Source organism: Callorhinchus milii, unplaced genomic scaffold (assembly GCF_018977255.1).
Source record: "Callorhinchus milii isolate IMCB2004 unplaced genomic scaffold, IMCB_Cmil_1.0 Scaffold1, whole genome shotgun sequence".
In the NCBI taxonomy this organism is placed as follows: domain Eukaryota; kingdom Metazoa; phylum Chordata; class Chondrichthyes; order Chimaeriformes; family Callorhinchidae; genus Callorhinchus; species Callorhinchus milii.
In genome coordinates this window covers 79968769-79986851 of record NW_024704742.1, presented here as the reverse complement: position 1 = coordinate 79986851, position 18083 = coordinate 79968769, and the positions used below count along the sequence as shown (strand labels likewise).

The 18083-nt window shown below is 41.1% G+C and overlaps 1 protein-coding gene across 1 annotated transcript in view; it reads right to left on the bottom strand.

Moving 5' to 3' along the window:
- Window positions 1–18083, bottom strand: part of LOC103177714 (phospholipid-transporting ATPase ABCA1) — a 99939-nt gene that overhangs the window by 17571 nt on the left and 64285 nt on the right. The window contains exons 23-36 of the mRNA XM_042332467.1: window positions 15465–15685; window positions 14846–14918; window positions 14222–14424; window positions 12962–13010; window positions 12224–12340; window positions 9402–9550; window positions 8456–8580; window positions 7386–7487; window positions 6526–6715; window positions 5582–5676; window positions 4563–4595; window positions 3812–3917; window positions 2424–2498; window positions 544–713 (exon numbers count right to left, since the gene is read on the bottom strand). Coding sequence (XP_042188401.1) covers window positions 544–713; window positions 2424–2498; window positions 3812–3917; window positions 4563–4595; window positions 5582–5676; window positions 6526–6715; window positions 7386–7487; window positions 8456–8580; window positions 9402–9550; window positions 12224–12340; window positions 12962–13010; window positions 14222–14424; window positions 14846–14918; window positions 15465–15685 — 1708 coding nt within the window. The remainder of the gene's footprint in view (window positions 1–543; window positions 714–2423; window positions 2499–3811; window positions 3918–4562; window positions 4596–5581; window positions 5677–6525; window positions 6716–7385; window positions 7488–8455; window positions 8581–9401; window positions 9551–12223; window positions 12341–12961; window positions 13011–14221; window positions 14425–14845; window positions 14919–15464; window positions 15686–18083) is intronic.

Below are 18083 nucleotides of genomic sequence, written 5' to 3'. Positions count from 1 at the left end.
CTGGGCACATGGAACAGGCTGTGCTGAGGGAGTGGACAGGTTGATAAGGGTTTAGCAAGTTGGAGAGGTAGGACGGGGCAAGGCCGTGGAGAGCCTCAAAGGTGAAGACGAGGATTTTGAACTCAATCTTCTGAGGGATGGAATGACAAAATGCAACATTTCACTCCAAACAAAAGATGTTATGCATTATTTGTAAAGAAATTCATGGGGTGAAATTTGCTTTGTATAATAATGCAGTTGAAATGATGAATAGCAATTGAATGTGTTATGAAACTCCACAAATTACTACTTGGTAACTTCTATGATTATGCCCAATGTTGCTAAAAGGTTTCAAAAAATAGATGAGCTCAACACAGGCAATTCAGGAGTGGGGGAGAATAAGCCAGGTGATAATTATTTAACAAGAAGAAATGAAAATGGTTCCATAATGCATTCGCTGTGGTATCACACTGAATCATTAGAAAACAACAAAATTCACTCCCATTTTCTTAATCTGGGCAAAACAATATTTAGTGATTGACGGCAATGGGAGCAGATACTTACAGTGCTACCTCGGAGATTTGCTCTTTGGTCAAATTGAGTGGATGATTGTAGGCTGTGATCCCATACACACTGGGGTCTTTTCCCTCTGGTAGACTTGCACGCAGAATAGCATTGTTCATGACATTCAGAAAGGCTCCTATGGCATGCCAGCCTTTGTTGTTAAACCAAACCTGGATGGCAGAACCATTTAGACAGTGTAAATAAATATCACACTTCAATAGTCATGAAGGACAATTAATAATGTAAGAAATTTTAACTGAAGTATCAGTACAATTCTGCTTTAGATATTATTCTCCCCCCATGTGCCAATGGATTCCTTTCCTCATCTTCCTGTTTATTTAGAAATGTCCAAGGGAGGAACATTAACAAATCTGACTAAGAAATGTGTAATTATTGAATGTCTAAAACATTTTGTGTGCTCAAGAATTTTTTTCTGGTTTATTACATTATTTAATGCATTCTTCAGTATTCTGGATTTTTTAGAAATGCAATTACTCTGGTAAAAAATTCTACAAATTATATATTAATGCATAATGGCAAAAAAAAATACAGGGTGACAAAAATTCCTAATAGGGTAGCAAATATACCTACCCTATTGTCTAAATAAAAATCATAATTTCTTTAAGACTGATTAGAAATTGTAATGGAATCATGATTTTGGTCACCCTGTACATGTTGGCAAAAAAGTCAATCAGTCGAAGTGAGGAAATTATACAGACAATAATAATAATAATTAGTATAACAATCAATCAACTTTAACAACTAATAATATGCAGTCAGGAGCATTTAGAAATCAGTTACATGTGATGAGAAGAATAATTTTCAGGAAAATAGGAGCATAATAACAGGAGAAAATGGGTTACATCTTAGTTTTCATTTACACTATAGTTTGTATGGCATTTCTCTCATTCTCCAGATTTTAATGCTGCAAACGTATTCAGGTTGTAAACAGGAATTTTTAATAAAAAAAGTAATTGAAATTATATTTTTGAGGAGCCTAATAGGCTGGCATTATGATTAAAATCATGAGTGACCTTTATTACTTCATTCAGTGTCACAGTGCACAGAAATGGCTGGCACTGGTAACAGGAGTCTTCACGGGAGTAAATAATAATCCTTGCATTTGATAAGTGCCAAAAGCAGGGTTTTTTGGTCAGCAGCCGGGTGTCTGACACGTGCGGAAACCCATCACCATGCTTAAGAGTACCCAAACTAAGCTGAGATTTCCATGTATCCCACCTGCATATGGAAATCTCAGAGATAGATTGTTGGAATGGAATGGGCACTCAATTCCATTCCTGCTTTACCGAACAACAAAATTACATTTATAGAGCGCTTTTCACATCCGGAGGATGTTCCAAAGCACTGAACAGTCAGGTTTCGGGGCCCGAGCATGGGGGAGAGGTGGTGTAGGGGTGAGGGAAGGCAGAGAGGTGGAAGGGAGACAAAAGGCACGATCAAAGAGAAGGGGCTTGAGACCGGCCTTGAAGGATGCAAGGGAGGAAGCGAGGCGAAGGGATCGTAGGATGGAGTTCCAGAGTGTGGGGGCACAGAGGCTGAAAGCCCGGCCACTAATGGTAGGGCGGGAGACATGGAGCAGACTGGAGCCTGATGAACGGAGGGAGCGGGCAGGTTGGTAGGGAGTCAGCAGGTCAGAGAGGTAGGAGGGGGCAAGGCCATTCTGTATTAGGCATAGGTTGGCAAAAAAACAAAGTTTGGGGACCCCAGAGTGTGAGTTGGGGTACTGCTGGAGTCTAACCAATAGTGTACAGGTAAAAAAAAAGCAAGGAAATGGCTGGTCGTGAGAGTGATGCTAATATCAAAATACTTGACTGCATGAAACACATGACAATTCATAAATACTAAAGACCATGTCTTACCTTCACATTATCCTTTGTGTGTAGTCCTATCATAAACTTTGAGATACTTTTCAGGAATCGTTCTCCAGATGCACCCTGTATGTTGAATGTTGAACAAGTTAAACATTTAAAACCATTTTACCCAGCAGCTGATCTGGGTCTGCTCCCCAGTGATTTCAAATAGATTGTTTTATTTAAGCAATTGATTGCCCCCTTTGCCACTGTGTGCTTTCTATGGTCTACAGTACTTCATAGAGCAGAACAATGCTCTCTCTCAACACAGAGCATACAGGGTGCTTTCCTGTATGTCCCAGGAAGTAGCACACATGAGTCTGGATAATATACAAGAGGAGAAGCTTATCAGTTTAAACAGATCCGAGCTCAGAGCGTGCTATCCTGTACACAGGAGATAAGGCGTTCTCATTCCCAAATCCATTCACCAACTTGGTGATCTTCTACTGAATTCCTCTATATAGCAGCTGGTTTAGTGAGGAAGCATATGTGAATTGTATTCAAAACTAGCAAGTGAACCAAATCATACCAAGAATCAAACGAGGGGAATCAAAAGAATCTGATTGCAGTTAGTTTGGACTTGGTGCTACTGAACCACACTTGGCCTCAGGACGGTGTAGTGGAATATGGCCGTCAATTCATGAACTGACACAAAGAAGCATTTCTTTACACAGATGGAATTTACAATTGGAAAAGGCTATCGGGAGGGGTGTTTGAGCTAAGATGCTGCGCTCATTCAGGAAACCATTGGATACTGGTATGTGAGGATGGTCGGGTGGGTATTTTGGATTTTTTGATCAAGTGAATCAAAGGGTTATCTTCCTGTGATCTTCTGATTTTGCCAAAGTGCAAAGCCACGCTGCAGTCTCAAATGTGACACTTTCAATCAGGATATCTCAATTTGAGACACACATGGGGATTCCTTCTGGTGACTGGAACTGTGACTTAATGCGTTTCTGGCGATTTCTCCATGGGACCTGGCTAACATAATTTTGACATCCCTCAACCCCTTCGCCTCACCCCCTCCTTCCCCATCTTCAGGTCACGCCTGAAGACCCTCCTTTTCGACCATGAATACGATCACTTCCCCTGCCCCTTGCTCCGCTATTGTTAAACGCTCTGAAACGCCGCCCGGCGTGGAGGGTGCTACATAAGTGCAAGTTGTTGTTGTTGACATATTTCTGTCTTTTTTGAGTGGGATCCTTATTTGGAAGGTGGAGGCAGTATTCGTGCATATATGTTTGAAGTCAGAGCCCAGGTGAAGCTCAGGTCTGTAACCGCTTGCTCTCACTTGTTCACACATCTCTTATTGATGATACAAGTCTAGACTTTCCACACTATTGACTGAGATAATTCGAGAACCTGATAGAGCATGAGTGTTTCAATCCAACACTGACCTGCGTCATGCCGAGCATCTTATTCAGTTTCAGTATGGCGTCACCAATTTCTTCCCCACTTGATTGAATTTGAGAATTGCGCCCACCCAGTGAAAAGCCTCCATACCTGTGGAACACAGAACACATCAGCTGCAGCTCCTTGTAGCCTAAGCACTCTCAGGGCACACACCAGCATGATACGAATCCATCGGTGGCCGAGCTTCCATCCATTCTGCCCCCTACCCCCACTCTCCACAACTTCATCCTGGAGACCTTTTGCCTCGCCCCCTCCCTCCCCACCTCAAAACCCCACTTTTAAGTCTTTTTTCTTCAATCAAGCTTTTTGGCCACCTTTCTCAAAACCCCTCCCCGACCTTCCTCAGCTGTCCCCACCCCCAGTTTGAGCTCCCAGTTGGCTCTCAGAAGCTCCTGAGCTGAAAGGCAGTATATAAATGTAAGATTGTTGTTGTTGTCATTACCCAAACAAATCCCATAACCTTGACAGCTGAGCTTGTTTGTTTTGTGTTTATAGAGTATTTGTGCCTTAGCCCATACCTGAGCCAGTGATGACCCTCAACTAATTGTGTATCTACTGACTGGGTGGTTATGACAGTATCACATGCAAAATTTTCTCCTCTGCAAAGTACATGTCGTGTGATGCTCATTCCCTCCCTGGCCTAGGTAAAGTCTGTTCCCTATTCCCCACGAGATGCCTACTTAAATGTTTCAAACAGCACAGATATAGGTACAAGCCTAAGTAGTGTTAACCTACCTGAACTCATTCACCCAGAGTTTGTTCTTCAAGCTGTAAAAGGAAACAGAATTGAATGAATTACAAAGACAAACAGGTTCGAAGCACATCACAGAGACAAGTTAGGGATCTTCAGTCTTGTGAGAAGATGACTCAGGGGGACCTCATGGAGGTGTATGACATTTTAGATGGTATTGAAACGTAAACCCAGAACAATACTTTTGGATGCCACCAAAACAGTAGAAGGAGAAGAAACGGGTTTAGATTTGCAAAGAGCAACACCCGGAAGTTTGTCTTTACTCAGAAGGTAATTAATGACTCAGGCTCCATGACCCTATCACCCTATCCTCACCCAACTCTACTGGCTTCCCATCACACAGAGGATAAAGTTCAAGATCCTGGTACTCATCTTCAAAGCCCTCCATGATCTTGCTCGCCCCTACCTTTGCAACCTCTGTGACCTCCTACCCTCCTGCCTGCTCCCTCCACACAGCGGGCTCCGGCCTGCTTCACGTCCCCTGCCCTGCTCGCCCCACTATTGGCAGGCCGGCCTTCTGCCACTCTGCCTCCATCCTTTGGAACTCCTTCCCACAGTTCCTCCGCCCCACTCCCTCCCGCCTCCTTCAAGACCCATCTCAAGACCCTCCTCTTCGACCATGCTTTTGATCTCCCCACTTCCCCCCTCTGCCCTCCACCCTCCCCGATCCCGACCCCCAACTCGGGTATGAAACTCTGTCTGTCCAGCTCCTTGGGACGTCTTCCCGATGTGAAAGGCGCTAAAAAATGTAAATTTGTTGTTGTTGGAACAAGTTGCAAGGAAGGGTGTTGAGACCAGCACACTGGATTCATTTAAAAAAACACCTTGATGCTGGGATGGGGGGATGGTAGGATGGGTATTCTGAAGGGATGCGATAAAATAGGCCAATGGACCTTCATCATCCAAGCTACCCTTTTGATTTTGTGGGCTTCCACCCATAAACTCTCTCTTCACTGCACGACACACCGGTGACAGGCTGACTTTAAACAGATGTTCAGCATACCCTTTTCCGATAATTTGCGCGTAGGTTTTCACAAGGTAATCTGATATGTTCCTGTTCGAAAGGTTCTGGAGGATTTCAGTGGAATTTCTTTTCATCTGGAAGGAAAGACAATAATCATCACTTTGAAAGAATTCAACAATGATCTCTGAATGTCATTTCCTTTCTTAAAACATTTTAATTCTTCTGTCATCCTTCAAGTTGAATCTATTTTCCCACCGTCTATCTGATCCCTCCACACCACACAGCTCACTCTTACATAGAGGTTGAGCGGCTTGCGTGATAGCCAGTATGTTGTCAATGTTACTGCTTATTCAGCCCGGGAATTCACAAGAGCATGAAGTAACCCACTTTCCCATCCTCCTCTGTTCTTAAGCTCCCACAGTTTAATGGAACAAGATTGTTTGCTGCGTGTGGGAATTACACCTACTGCTTCAAAGCTTTGCCAACTTCCGACCCCTGTGTTTTCCTATGCGCAAATTAGCTACTGCATTTGCCTACAGATAGTCACTACTTCACAATAAAATCCCATGAAGCGCTTTGGGACATCTCGACAATGTATTAAAGCATTATATCAAATGCAATGATGATTATTATCATATTATTATATATTGCAACAAGTAACTCATAAACAAATTCTACCTAATAAAACCCTTTTTGTCTCAGTGGTTATCAAGCTATTTTAAGTAACAAAGCACAGCTGTCAAAGCTCTACAAGAACTAACTTTTTACTCATTATGTTTGGCCATTGCTGTGTACATTTGCATAGAATGTATAGCATGGAAACAGACCATTAGGCCCAACCAGTCAGTGCTGGTGTTTATACTGCGCATGAGTCTCCATCTACTTCTCACTCGCTTGTTTTCTTCCCTTCCACTCATGTCTATATTTTGCTTCGTTTTGAATGCATCTATTTGCAATGGAAGCAAAGCATCTCCTTCTCTGACCTGAGGAGGTGGCAGGCCGCCAGCAGCTGGAGGGCAATCTGGGAGCATCTTCTTCACATTGTCGTTGCTGCACTGACAGGGCGGCGATGGGTTCTCCATTGACCAGTTTCCGTAGAGAAAGATGTCCATGACAAAATCTGGTACATCGGGTGTCTCCCACTCTTCAGCTCCAAATTCGCAGGGAGTGTCCCTAACACGGGAGGGCACAACACAGAAAAGCTCACGTTTCAGTCTTCAGTTTTTCAACACAGATAAAACTGGGATTTGTTTGTACTAACTCTCTGCATTACTCAAAGAATGGATTAAGGTACACTACATAAGTGCTGAACATGACATTTAATCCCAAGGCAAAAGGTTTCCATTTTTAAACAAAAAATCATGAGACATTTTTATATTTGAGTAGATTAATAGTACAGCGTAGAGATCAGATGATGGAAGATATACAGAAGATCACATATAATTACCTTACAAGAAGAGTTCTGAATAAGTGCAAGAGACTCCCAGGGGAATGCAGATTGCAGGAGCAAATTTTAAAGGAAATTTGATAATATCTTTGGCAACAAATTCAACTCAGGGTACAGAAGTGTAGTGTATGGTGTCTATTTTACTTTAGAACTAGCAAGATACACTGCGATAGGATTTTCTGGCTCTATACAATCAGAGAATCAATAGCACTCAAATAGGTTTTTGGGGCAGACCACAAAGACCTTTACAGAGGAGAAACTGCTAGAAATTGCACTGAAAACAAACTACTTAGCTAAATCCATTAAACTTATTCAGCTCTTTCCCGATTCCCATCCACAGGACTTCCAATATATTCACCTTAGGAGCATAATGTAAGATATCTGCAATTTACTTACGGTATAGGGTTTCCTTTCATGCAGCGAGTCCCAAATCCTGGATTATTGTTAACAAGAGAATTAAGTACTTCTTCTGTGTTTGCGTCTCCAGGGGCGTCATTACTGCAAAAGATTTTAAACAAGAAGCTCAGTGGTTTTTCACTGAATTTCAGTTATCTTAAGCCCTGAAAATAGTACCAGCAAATATAATGTATTACAGTTACAGCATTAATTGTGAACTTCAAAACACAATCCAGGAAAGTCTGAAAAAAGTCTGCTTCCAATGCAGTTTTGTTCAGCACCATTTGTTGAAGTTTGTCAAATTGTGAATCCCAATTGTCTGTCTCTAACATTGGAATCCGGAACTTACAATTAACGGCAATATATCACAAATTAGGCCTTAATGTGCATTTTAGGCATTTTAAAGTAATTTTTTATTGACAATGCACATCATTTTTCCAACACTGGTACAGTAAAGTCCCAAAAAAAGGACTGAAACATACTCAGATACTCAGATTAGGTAGTATTGAAAATGCCCCTAAATTTACAACACAGAATCAAATGTATGAAACGCTTTACAATGATGCCATTCTGTTTGGTGTCAATTTGAAGGGTCTGATCACTGATTGCCTAGCAAGGGGGTAAAACCCTTTCCTCAAACTACACTTTGAGTATCACAGCATTTCAAAATGAGCAGACAAGTCACGGTGAGTAGTTAAAATCCCCTGCTACCAAAGTAATGTTGACAAGCACAATTTTTAACTAGTCAGGCAACAGTATCAAATCGACAAATTAAAAAACATAAAAATTTAAACTAAATAACCCCCTCATACAAACTTCATATTTATAAGAACAGCTTGAAAGCCCATTGAACCACTGTCCAAGCAAAATAAACCCTTGTCTTTATAAAGAAGATTTTGTTTCCCCTCTCAATTCTGTTTGACAAGAGACTCGGAGCCCAGCTTGCACACAGCTCTGAATTATTTTCTAAGTTAGGGTCAGAGGCCTCATTAGAGTCATTCGATCTTCAGCCAATATCTGTCCAGTATGTGCATGGAGCTGATTTCTGCCGTATGTAATTAAAGACCCACCTAATGAATGTGTACTGCTCATCATACATCCATGGCTGTAGCTCCAAGTTGGGGTATTTACCAAAGGGAGGCACGATCAGGCTGAACACCAGGGCTATGCACACAAACACGGCAGGCAAGACAATCTGCAAAACAAAGAAGCCCATAGATATCCTTTAGACAGGTTGTGCGACACGGGAATGCAAACATTAATTCTTGTCCAATATTATAAGGAGACTCTTTGCTACAGATTGATAAAGTTATTGTCTGGTTTTCTAAAGTGTCTTTTCCCCTTATGCTTTTCGCTGCTGATGATTTCACAGTAAGATGCACACACATCATCACTCTTTCATGTAAAGGATGGCCTGCCAAGGCACATCTACTAACACTGTCATGACTGACGTAGCGTGGCGTAAAACAGATTGCCAGATTAAGGGTACTTAATTAATTTCTACATCAAAACCCATCAGGACTGAACTAAATATTAAGCACTGACGTCAGTTCCCGATAATGTCCTTTTTATAAACGACTAACTCTACTAAGTTTTATTTCAGTGCTTTGATTTTGCAATGTGGAACATAGGAACATAGGAATTAGGAGCAGGAGTAGGCCATTCAGCCCCTCAAGCCTGTCCCACCATTCAATAAGATCATGGCTGATCTTTTAAATTAACTCCAACTGCCCGCCTTATCCCCATATCCCTTAATCCCTCTATCCTTTAGAAAATGTGTTTTTGTTCATCCTTACAAATTAAACCTGTGGATGGAAAATGCACAGCTCAGGTTATGTATAACTTGCCCAGCAGTTTTCCCTGCTGGTGAGTAGAAGAAATCAGACATTACATGAATATAGCCAATTCAAATCTCAGCTGATAATCCCTTCATCTGTAGTAACATCACCGTGACAGGTCAGTGTTATCGCTCTTGCCTCTGAGTCAGAAGGTTGTGGGTTCAAGCCCTTCACTCACCTGAGCAAAGATTCCTTTCCTGCTCCGTTTGGCATAAATCAGTCTCTTCCAGAACAATGCCACAAACTGCTGTCGAATGAGCTTCCAACCCTGGACTTGGTAAGAACCTTTCCCATCCATCCCACTCAGGAGGTCAGTTTCACGAGATTCTGTGGACAACGGTCACAATAAGTCCTTCTGGTCACCGTTGATGACACAATTATCCCTTATGTAACGCTTTTCTTATTTAAGCCTTTTGAAGGATTATTTGTCTTTTCTTAAAAGCAACCCACTCTATGGGATGTTCTGGGGTGGGGTGGGTGTTCAGCCAGGTGTCTGACACATGGAAACCCATCACCATGCTTAAGAATATCCATACCAGACTGAGACTTCCATGTTCAGGAGAATTATAGAAATTTACAGCATAGAAGGCAGCAATTCGGACCATCATTTTTGTGCTGGCTCTATTAAAAGCAATCCTTTCTATCCCAACTATGGAAATTTACAGTAGAAACATACCCATGGAAATGTTTGTATCTGGATGCTCTACACCCCGTGGAGTAGTTCAATAATATGTTGAAAACCCATGGCTATGGTTATAGAATGGACTCACCAATAACTGTGTGTGTCACCATATTCTCAGGGCGTTGAGGTGGGATTACAAAAGTGCAATGTACGTTTGAAAAAATATATAATTAACTTGCCTTAGCTCTTCCTAACATTGTCAGGGCTCTCCCAGTGGAATCACAACTGCCAAGGAGCTGTGCAACATGTTACAAAATGTTATACTTTTAAAAAATCATAGGTTAAAGAAGTTTGAAAAATTCTACAGCTGAAAAATGCCCAGCAGGATTCTCAATGATTCATTCACATAGGAAGGCCTCACGTTAGACGGCATTCATGGAAAATTGCTTCCTTCAACCATATTTGTTTGTTTCACAGGTCACCAGATGAAGGTCAGTGCCACAGCAGATGTTCAGACTGTAGCAGAAGTCCACTGACCTTATTTATTTATTTTGTGTAGTTATTCTGCACAATGTGAACAAATTCAGGGGTTCAGAGCTGGATTGCTTTGAGGTTCCCATGGGTACCTCCAAATGTTTGAGGCCCAGAAAAAAATATTTCATGTTTGTTTATTTTTCTTCAGCCTGTGTGCCACATCCTGAGCACATATCAAGCACCGAGGGAAAGTCCCAGTGAAGTTGAGATGGCATCAATATAGTGGTAAGACTTATTTTCCCTCAAGATGAGACGATTAAGAGGAGACCTGATAGATGTGTTAAAAATTATGAAGGGATTCCATAAGGTGAACATAAATAGACAGTTTCCACTTGTTGTTTCCACTAATATATCTACAAGAGAATTGAGAAGCAACTTTCTTACACAGAGGAGCATGGTGAGCGTGAGGAACTCACTAGTAGAAGCCATAGTTGAAACAGAAATCCTCAGGACATATAACAGGAAATTCAATGCACACATGAGCGAGAAGGGTATTGAGAGCAATGCGGGGAAATTAGAACAGGCGGTGGGTGGGAATTTGGGCCAAATGGCCTTTTTTAATGCTACAGTGCTTTTGAGATGCTACCCATGCTCTCCATTTTGAGATGAAGGGTGCTATATAAATACAAGTTATTATTATATAGATTCTATGTATTCATGCACCTTTAAAGGTGCTCCATCTCCTCACACTTTGCCACCTTGACCCTATTTCATCTGGGATATGTTGAATCAAATTCGGGAAAGTGCTTCTGTTCCTGCTTGACTCCATTGTTAAGTCACTAACATTCTCATTTCAGAAATCAAAATTACGTGTCATGAAAACTATTAAACAAATTTTACAGCAGAAGGTGGAGGATTTTGCACAGCTCTGATTGCTTAGCTCCTTAGGTATTCAGTGTGAAATTGTAAATAAGCACAATTTTGTTGAAGATAAAATTAAGAGACTAATGCTTAGGTTGTTTCTGTAATTGGGAGCCACTGCCTTTGTTTTTGGCAAGGGGACACAAGTGGAAACCCATCACATGCTTAAGGGTATCCAAACCAGACTGAGAGTTCCATTGAGAATTCCACATATATGCCTACACATGAAAATTTCCCTGTGTCTAGAATGGAGTTCGCCCTCTCTCCCACAGTGGCGTAGTTAGGAATGGAAATTTGTGTGGGCACCAACTAATGATGGATAGGTAATGAACGTGCCTCACAACTTTGTAAGAGGCAGCGTGGAGAGCGATAGGAACAATGCAATTGAAACAAAATACGTTTGAATACCAAACTGGTCGATTAAATCCCTTTACAAAAATCATTACATTCACTTACTAGCTTTTAAAGTGGTCTAAATCTGCCCTGTATTTCATGATGCTTTTGAATGCTGTTTGTGAAAATTGCAGTTGAAAACTGCTACCAGTAAATGGACTTGAATAAACCTTAACTGCCTTGGTTCTGGTGTATTGGAGTCTGTGTTTTGTGTTCATATCTCCCACTCCAGCTCTCTTCATATTGCTAAGAGATCGTCTGAAAGTGACGGATGGGCCTGGTTGCTAATTGGGTGAGGATTGGCACAACCAGTGGCTATGCACTGTTTATCAAATCCTGAAGATCATTAGGCACAAATTGGCAGGAACCAATACTGAGGGGCTCAGAGTGTGTAATGGGGCCTGCTGGACCTTAACCAGGTAAAACCACCCTACCATAGGTGTTTGGGAATTGACTCAATTTGAATTTGACAGATAAGACAAAAACATAAAGGCTTTAGGGCTGTGCAGTACAAATTGCAATGCCCGGCCAATGTAGGCAGGACCATACATAACGCTAAAGTCACATAGGACTCTCCAAATTTTGTTTACCTGGATCTCCATCAGACTCATTCATGTCAGTGACATCATCATCTGTAAATGGCTTAAGGCAGCTCTGCCTTTCCCCAAATCTCGATCTCCTGTTGTGGCAAGCTAGTAAAGTTCCATCTGAATTAAAACAAGAACTACCGATTACTTCAGGGCTTGATTCAATGAATCAGAATACATAGAGAACATTCCTTTTAAGAAGTAGAAATGCAACGGCGATATTGAGTGGTTCCCTTGGGTGCTTTGTGTGGTGGTAGCTTTCCTGCAGAATGAGAATGTAATAGAATGAGAATTGGCCTGTGAAATCTCAATCAAACCCAAAGATTTTTCATCTATTATATTTTAAGGAAGATCCCCTAAAATTCACAAACACCAGCAGACCAATGTTCAGAACTATCAAAAGATACAAAGTATGACTCTATCTTAGTCAGTTCTTTATCAGATTAGATTTTCAAGGGGACAATTGTGATGAAGAGGGGAAGGGGGAGGTAGAGAAAGAGTATGATTAAAAAAAACATTTTAAATCACCTGCATAGCATTGTTTTACTAAACATAAAAAAGCAGCTTTATAGAGCAAGGTGTAATTTGGGGAATGCAGGAGTTTCCAATGAATAATGGTACTGAATGCACTATCTCGGGCGATTCTGAGTTTAACTAGAACTTTAGCGAGTAGATATTGGGATCATGAGACAGAAAAGATTCACATGCAGCAGTCAAGGTAAAAAGCACCGAACAGATTACCTGAGGTTTCAGCATCCACTCCGTTATCTTCAGCAACCTTGAGGAATATCTGTGGGTAAAATCAAAAGGAATAAAGACCTGGGATTGAGCTGACGTTACCTCAAGCATTTGAAGTGATGATCCTGCCAGGAATTCTTGATGGTGGTGGAGTCTGACCCCAAGTCAGGGAGAGAGGGAAGAGGGAGGTGACCGCAAGCACAATCAAAAAGGAAGATCTTCAGGCGTGATTTGAAAGTGGGGAAGGAGCGGGTAAGGTGGAGGGATTGAGGGAGGGAGGGAGTTCCAGAGATTCAGGAATAGTGGCTGAAAGCACGGCCATCGATGGTTGAGCGGAGCGGACAAGAGTGCAGTTACATACTTGTAATACGTACTTGTAACTGCACAGCTACTGACTGTCTTTATAAAACAAAACTGATATACGCTGGTCTCCCTCCCTCCACAGATAATATTCCCAAATCATTATTGCAGGATTAAGCATAATATGGTTAGTTCAAAGCTGCCAATCCACGGATCCAGAGAATCCAGATTTAAAAAAATTGAATCCCTAAAAGCCAGCAAAGCCCCAAAAAACCTGCGTTTTCCTTTCTCTCTTTTGTCTGACTTTTCTTAGCAATCGTCAAATTAGGATTGTAATTACAACAACAACACGATTACAGTTGTATAGTGCCTTTCACGTCGGGAGGACAATTAGCATCCACTTTGTGACTATCGTATTCGAGGCAATACAGTATCGCAACTTAGACCCAGTAGGAATCTTTTTCAACAGAGGTCATTGTCAGAGCATAAACCACTTTTGTGAATACAAATCGTAGCCTATGGGTCTTTTATTAAATGTCGCACAGGTCGTTGTTTTGTAATTTGATGCAATGTCTTGTTGCTTTCCTGAAATTATTTCAACGCCTTGGGACATTCTCCTTACGTGAAAAGCGCTATACAAATGGAATTTGTTGTTGTTGTTGTATTTGGTTTATACTGTGTTAAAATGAATTAACGTAAATCGATTCAGAACAGAGGTCTAATGGTACACCATATTCCTCAGTGGATTAGTCTGTTCTGTGACGTATGTTCAGAAATGTTTGTACTTTGAATGCACTTTCCATTTACAACATATGGTAGAATTGAAATTTCTCACCGACTTCCAAATCCGCTTTAACTACACCCACTAAACATGGTGAAATATTACTAAGTATTGCGCTCACACAGGTCTTTGTGGATTATTGATGTCAAACAAATGATAGAAGGTGAATTTGAAGCGCTTACTTCTTCCAGCGTTGTGTCAGAGATGCCATAACTGGAAATCCCGAGATCGGAGAGCCTGTCATCTATTTCATGGAAAAGTTCCACAAAAGCTCCGTCTTTAGCAGCCTCATAAGGTAAAACATATGTCAGCTCATGGCCAAAATCTTCCACTAAGCGAGTCTTCGGGACGTGCTTCAGGATGAGGTTAGAAATGGCTGAAACATCTGGAAATTGTAGGATAAGAGAAGAGGGGAGAGGGTTAGTCGGCTTCATGGCGGAATAGTAACATATTGTGGATAACATCCATGTATATTCGGGGTATCAAAATTTTAATCCATCAAAGGACTGGCTTCAAAAGGTCACATCCTTGCTTTAGATTCACAAGTCAAATAGGTTTTGGCAAGTTCAGTAACCAGACCATATATGCCTGATCACTATCTATAATAGCTGTAAAGGGCACATAATCAGGTTGATTTGAGGCTGTCTCTACGCTGATAAATAAATTTACAGAAATAAGCAGTGCGAGCTTTTAATGGGAAGATCGCTCACACGGTGCCACCAAGACGTTCTTCCAAATAAGCCATTTTTTCTGTACAAGTCCAGTTCGCCGGGTTGTTGATTTTTTTTTTGTCCCATTTTGCTCACCAATTGTCATAGTGTCACTCTCCTGGTCGCTCCCAAGCCCAGCATCAGAACTGCTCTGGGAAACACTGTCCTCCTACAAAGAATGTCAACAGAAAGGGCACATCTGAGTATTATGTTAAAGGTTAACTCAAAGCAAGAAGCAAATCTCCTGGCATGCAAGTCTTAACCATCAGCTCAAAAATCAAAACCCAGCTAAGTATCAGATGTCAGCCTGGCTCAGTTGATAGCACTCTGGCCTCTGAATCAGAAGGTTGTGAGTTCAAGACAGAGATCAGGACTTTGAACTCACATCGTCTAAACTGATAATGCAATGCAGTGCTAGGAGTGTGTTGCATTGTCAGAGGTGCTGTCCTTCAGATGAGTTGTTAAACCAAGGTCCTGTTGCCAGTTCAGATGGACGTTAAAGATCCCATGGCACTATTCGAAAAGAGAAGGAAGTTTCTCCCAGAGTCGTGGCCAACGATCCCCTGAATAAAAAATTGGTCATTCACTCTATGGCTGTTTGTGAGACACTACTCTGCGAAAATTGTCTGTTGCATTTGCCTGCAAATTGTCAGTACACTTAGTAAAATTCTGTAAGCGCATTAAGATATCTCAACATTATTAAGGATTATTATACCTTTTTCAGGCAGGACACAGTACTGCTGCTGTTTCTGCAGGAACTAAGGGATGGTTCCACATCCTTTTTGACCAGGGTCAGATAGTAGCCTGTTCCCAGCTGGTTCTTTAGAAACAAGGATGATCCGCAACAGCAGAGCTTGCCATTGGATATAATGGCAATTCGGTCTCCCAGGATATCTGCTTCGTCCATATGATGAGTAGAAAGGATGATAGTCCGACCTGGAAAAAAATTAATTATTCCAAACTTTTGAGAGATTTCCTCCAATACTGCATAACTATTCTTTATATCCTTGAAGTCAGCTTGAAGTCCTAAAGTGGTCAATGAATCCTCCATTGCCATTTGTGATTACAGAAACCAACCTCTCTCTGAGCTCATTAACCAGGCACTGCCCACTTAGTAAGTCACTGAATGTTGCTCGGAAAGGATATTTTCATCACGCAAAAATTATCCTTGCTAAACAGAAATCTAAGAAGGTGGTGGCCAGCACCTTTCTGCCAGGTTTGGGCACTGCAGTTATTCAGACATCACTGGAGGGAATCTATATTTCAAGCCACATTTTAATGATGTTTCTTCAATAAGGAATGCAATGTGTTTAGGAATATCCATCATACTTGTGTATTGATCACACAATTTCCTAGAAATAAACCAAGGGTAATCATTCAGAATTTGCCCACAAAGTACATAATCAGTACATTTTACAGTATATTCTGTGAAGCGCTTTGAGATGTCTTGTAAATGTGATAGGAAAAAGACTTTAACCACGCCTTCGCTCACCCTCCCTGCACTTCAACGGCACACATCACACTGGTGTCAGTGTGCATCATGGCAGACACTGTCTGCAAATAACTCTGAAGTCTGAATAAAAGTGCCCTTGAATGAATGCTGATGTCATCACAGTAAGAACATCTTGATCTGTTGAAAGTTTCAGTAGCAAACAATATCTTGAAATTCACATGACAAGGAAATCTACCAGACAATTTTTAACAAAGGGGAAAAATTGCTGGATTTCTTAACAACATTGTACTATAGGAACTACAACAATGTAGAAGGCTGTTTGACCCATTGTTTCAGGTTGGCAAATCCTCTTCCAAAAAATCATTCTAATCCCAATTCCCTCCTTCCAAAACGTCACCCCCCACCCCTCCAATTAGACACAAACTCCTCCCATAGCGGAGGTCCCGTGAGTTGTTGGGAATTCTAATTAATACTGTCATTGTGGAATCATGTTAAGAAATAATGCGAATCAGACCCAAATGGGATTTTGATTCTTGCAGCAAACAGTCATTCAGACAGAGCGAAATAGGATATTCAGAGCTGTAGAGTCAAAATTGTTGTCTTATACCTCGATATTCCAGTAGAGAGAGAAGCAGCGAGAGCTTGGCTTTGTTCTTGAATTTTTGAAATATGGACAAAGAGTATTTGGCTCACTGTGCCTAGGAGGCTCTCTGCAAGAGCTATCTATTACACCCATTCCTCTGCTTTTCACCCACACCCACCTAACAGTTTCCCTTTTCAAATGTTTGTCCAAATGCCTTTGAAACGTGATGGTGGAAGCTCCATATCAGCTATTGTTCTGAAATATTTTAAAATCTTCTGCAATATATATTTTTTTAAAAATGCCAAAACATTTCTGGGGGTTCAGAATACAGAATATAAGTTGCAACATAGCAACTTCAATCCATGAAGTTGGCCCTGAGAATATTCTGTCCTTTCACTAGTAACCATTGCCAGGCAGTCTATTGAGCCTTTATGTTTATTGCTAAGTACATGAGTCAACAGTCTATTGCATTCACCGCCAATGACCACAAATTTTCTTTCTTCTAAGGAAAATGGGACATGTATTTCAATCTGATGTAGTCATAAGAAACAGTGGAATGAGAAAAAGCCATTCAGTCAAAGCCCATTTCCTTCATGTCCCGAATTCCACTATGGCCTCTATCCTCTATTTAAAAATGTGAATAAGAACAATACTTTAGGATGCACCAAGACAGAACATGAGGACACGTAAACTGTTAAATTAGAAGATGTTTACGCTGGTTTGCCATTTGAGCACTCCACCTATCCATGGAGCTAAACATGTCCATCTAATCTGGAGAGGATTGCTCCCATTCTCTTGTTTAACATTCCACAGTGGAAGAAAGCCTTGGCTTCTTCTTTGACTCCCATCAATGTCTTCTCATCCATGGCTCCCATTTCCTTAACCTCCCCAACCTATCCCTACATATTATATATTATGTATATTACACTTCTTGCTTCTGATTCTATGCTTGGAGTCCATGCTTGTGTCTTCACATACTTCGTATTTTTTTTATTAAGTTTCTACCAGTTTCTAATTCTCCACATAGCCCAGGGGGGGTTTCAAGACTGTTTCAAGAGGTTTCTTTAAATAACCTACTGATATGTACAGCATCAAGCAACTTTCCACTGGGCTCAAACAAGTTTCTAGCAGACGTTTTGGTGAGAGACCAGTAATGTTCAGAGAATCCAAGTGGGAGAAACAGGATTCATTGTTACTTCGACTTTGCCAATGTGCATTAAGGGCTCACTAGAGTCATAATTCTTGCTTGATATCTATCTCTCACCCAAGCATGGCATTAACTTTGCTGATAGTTGAAT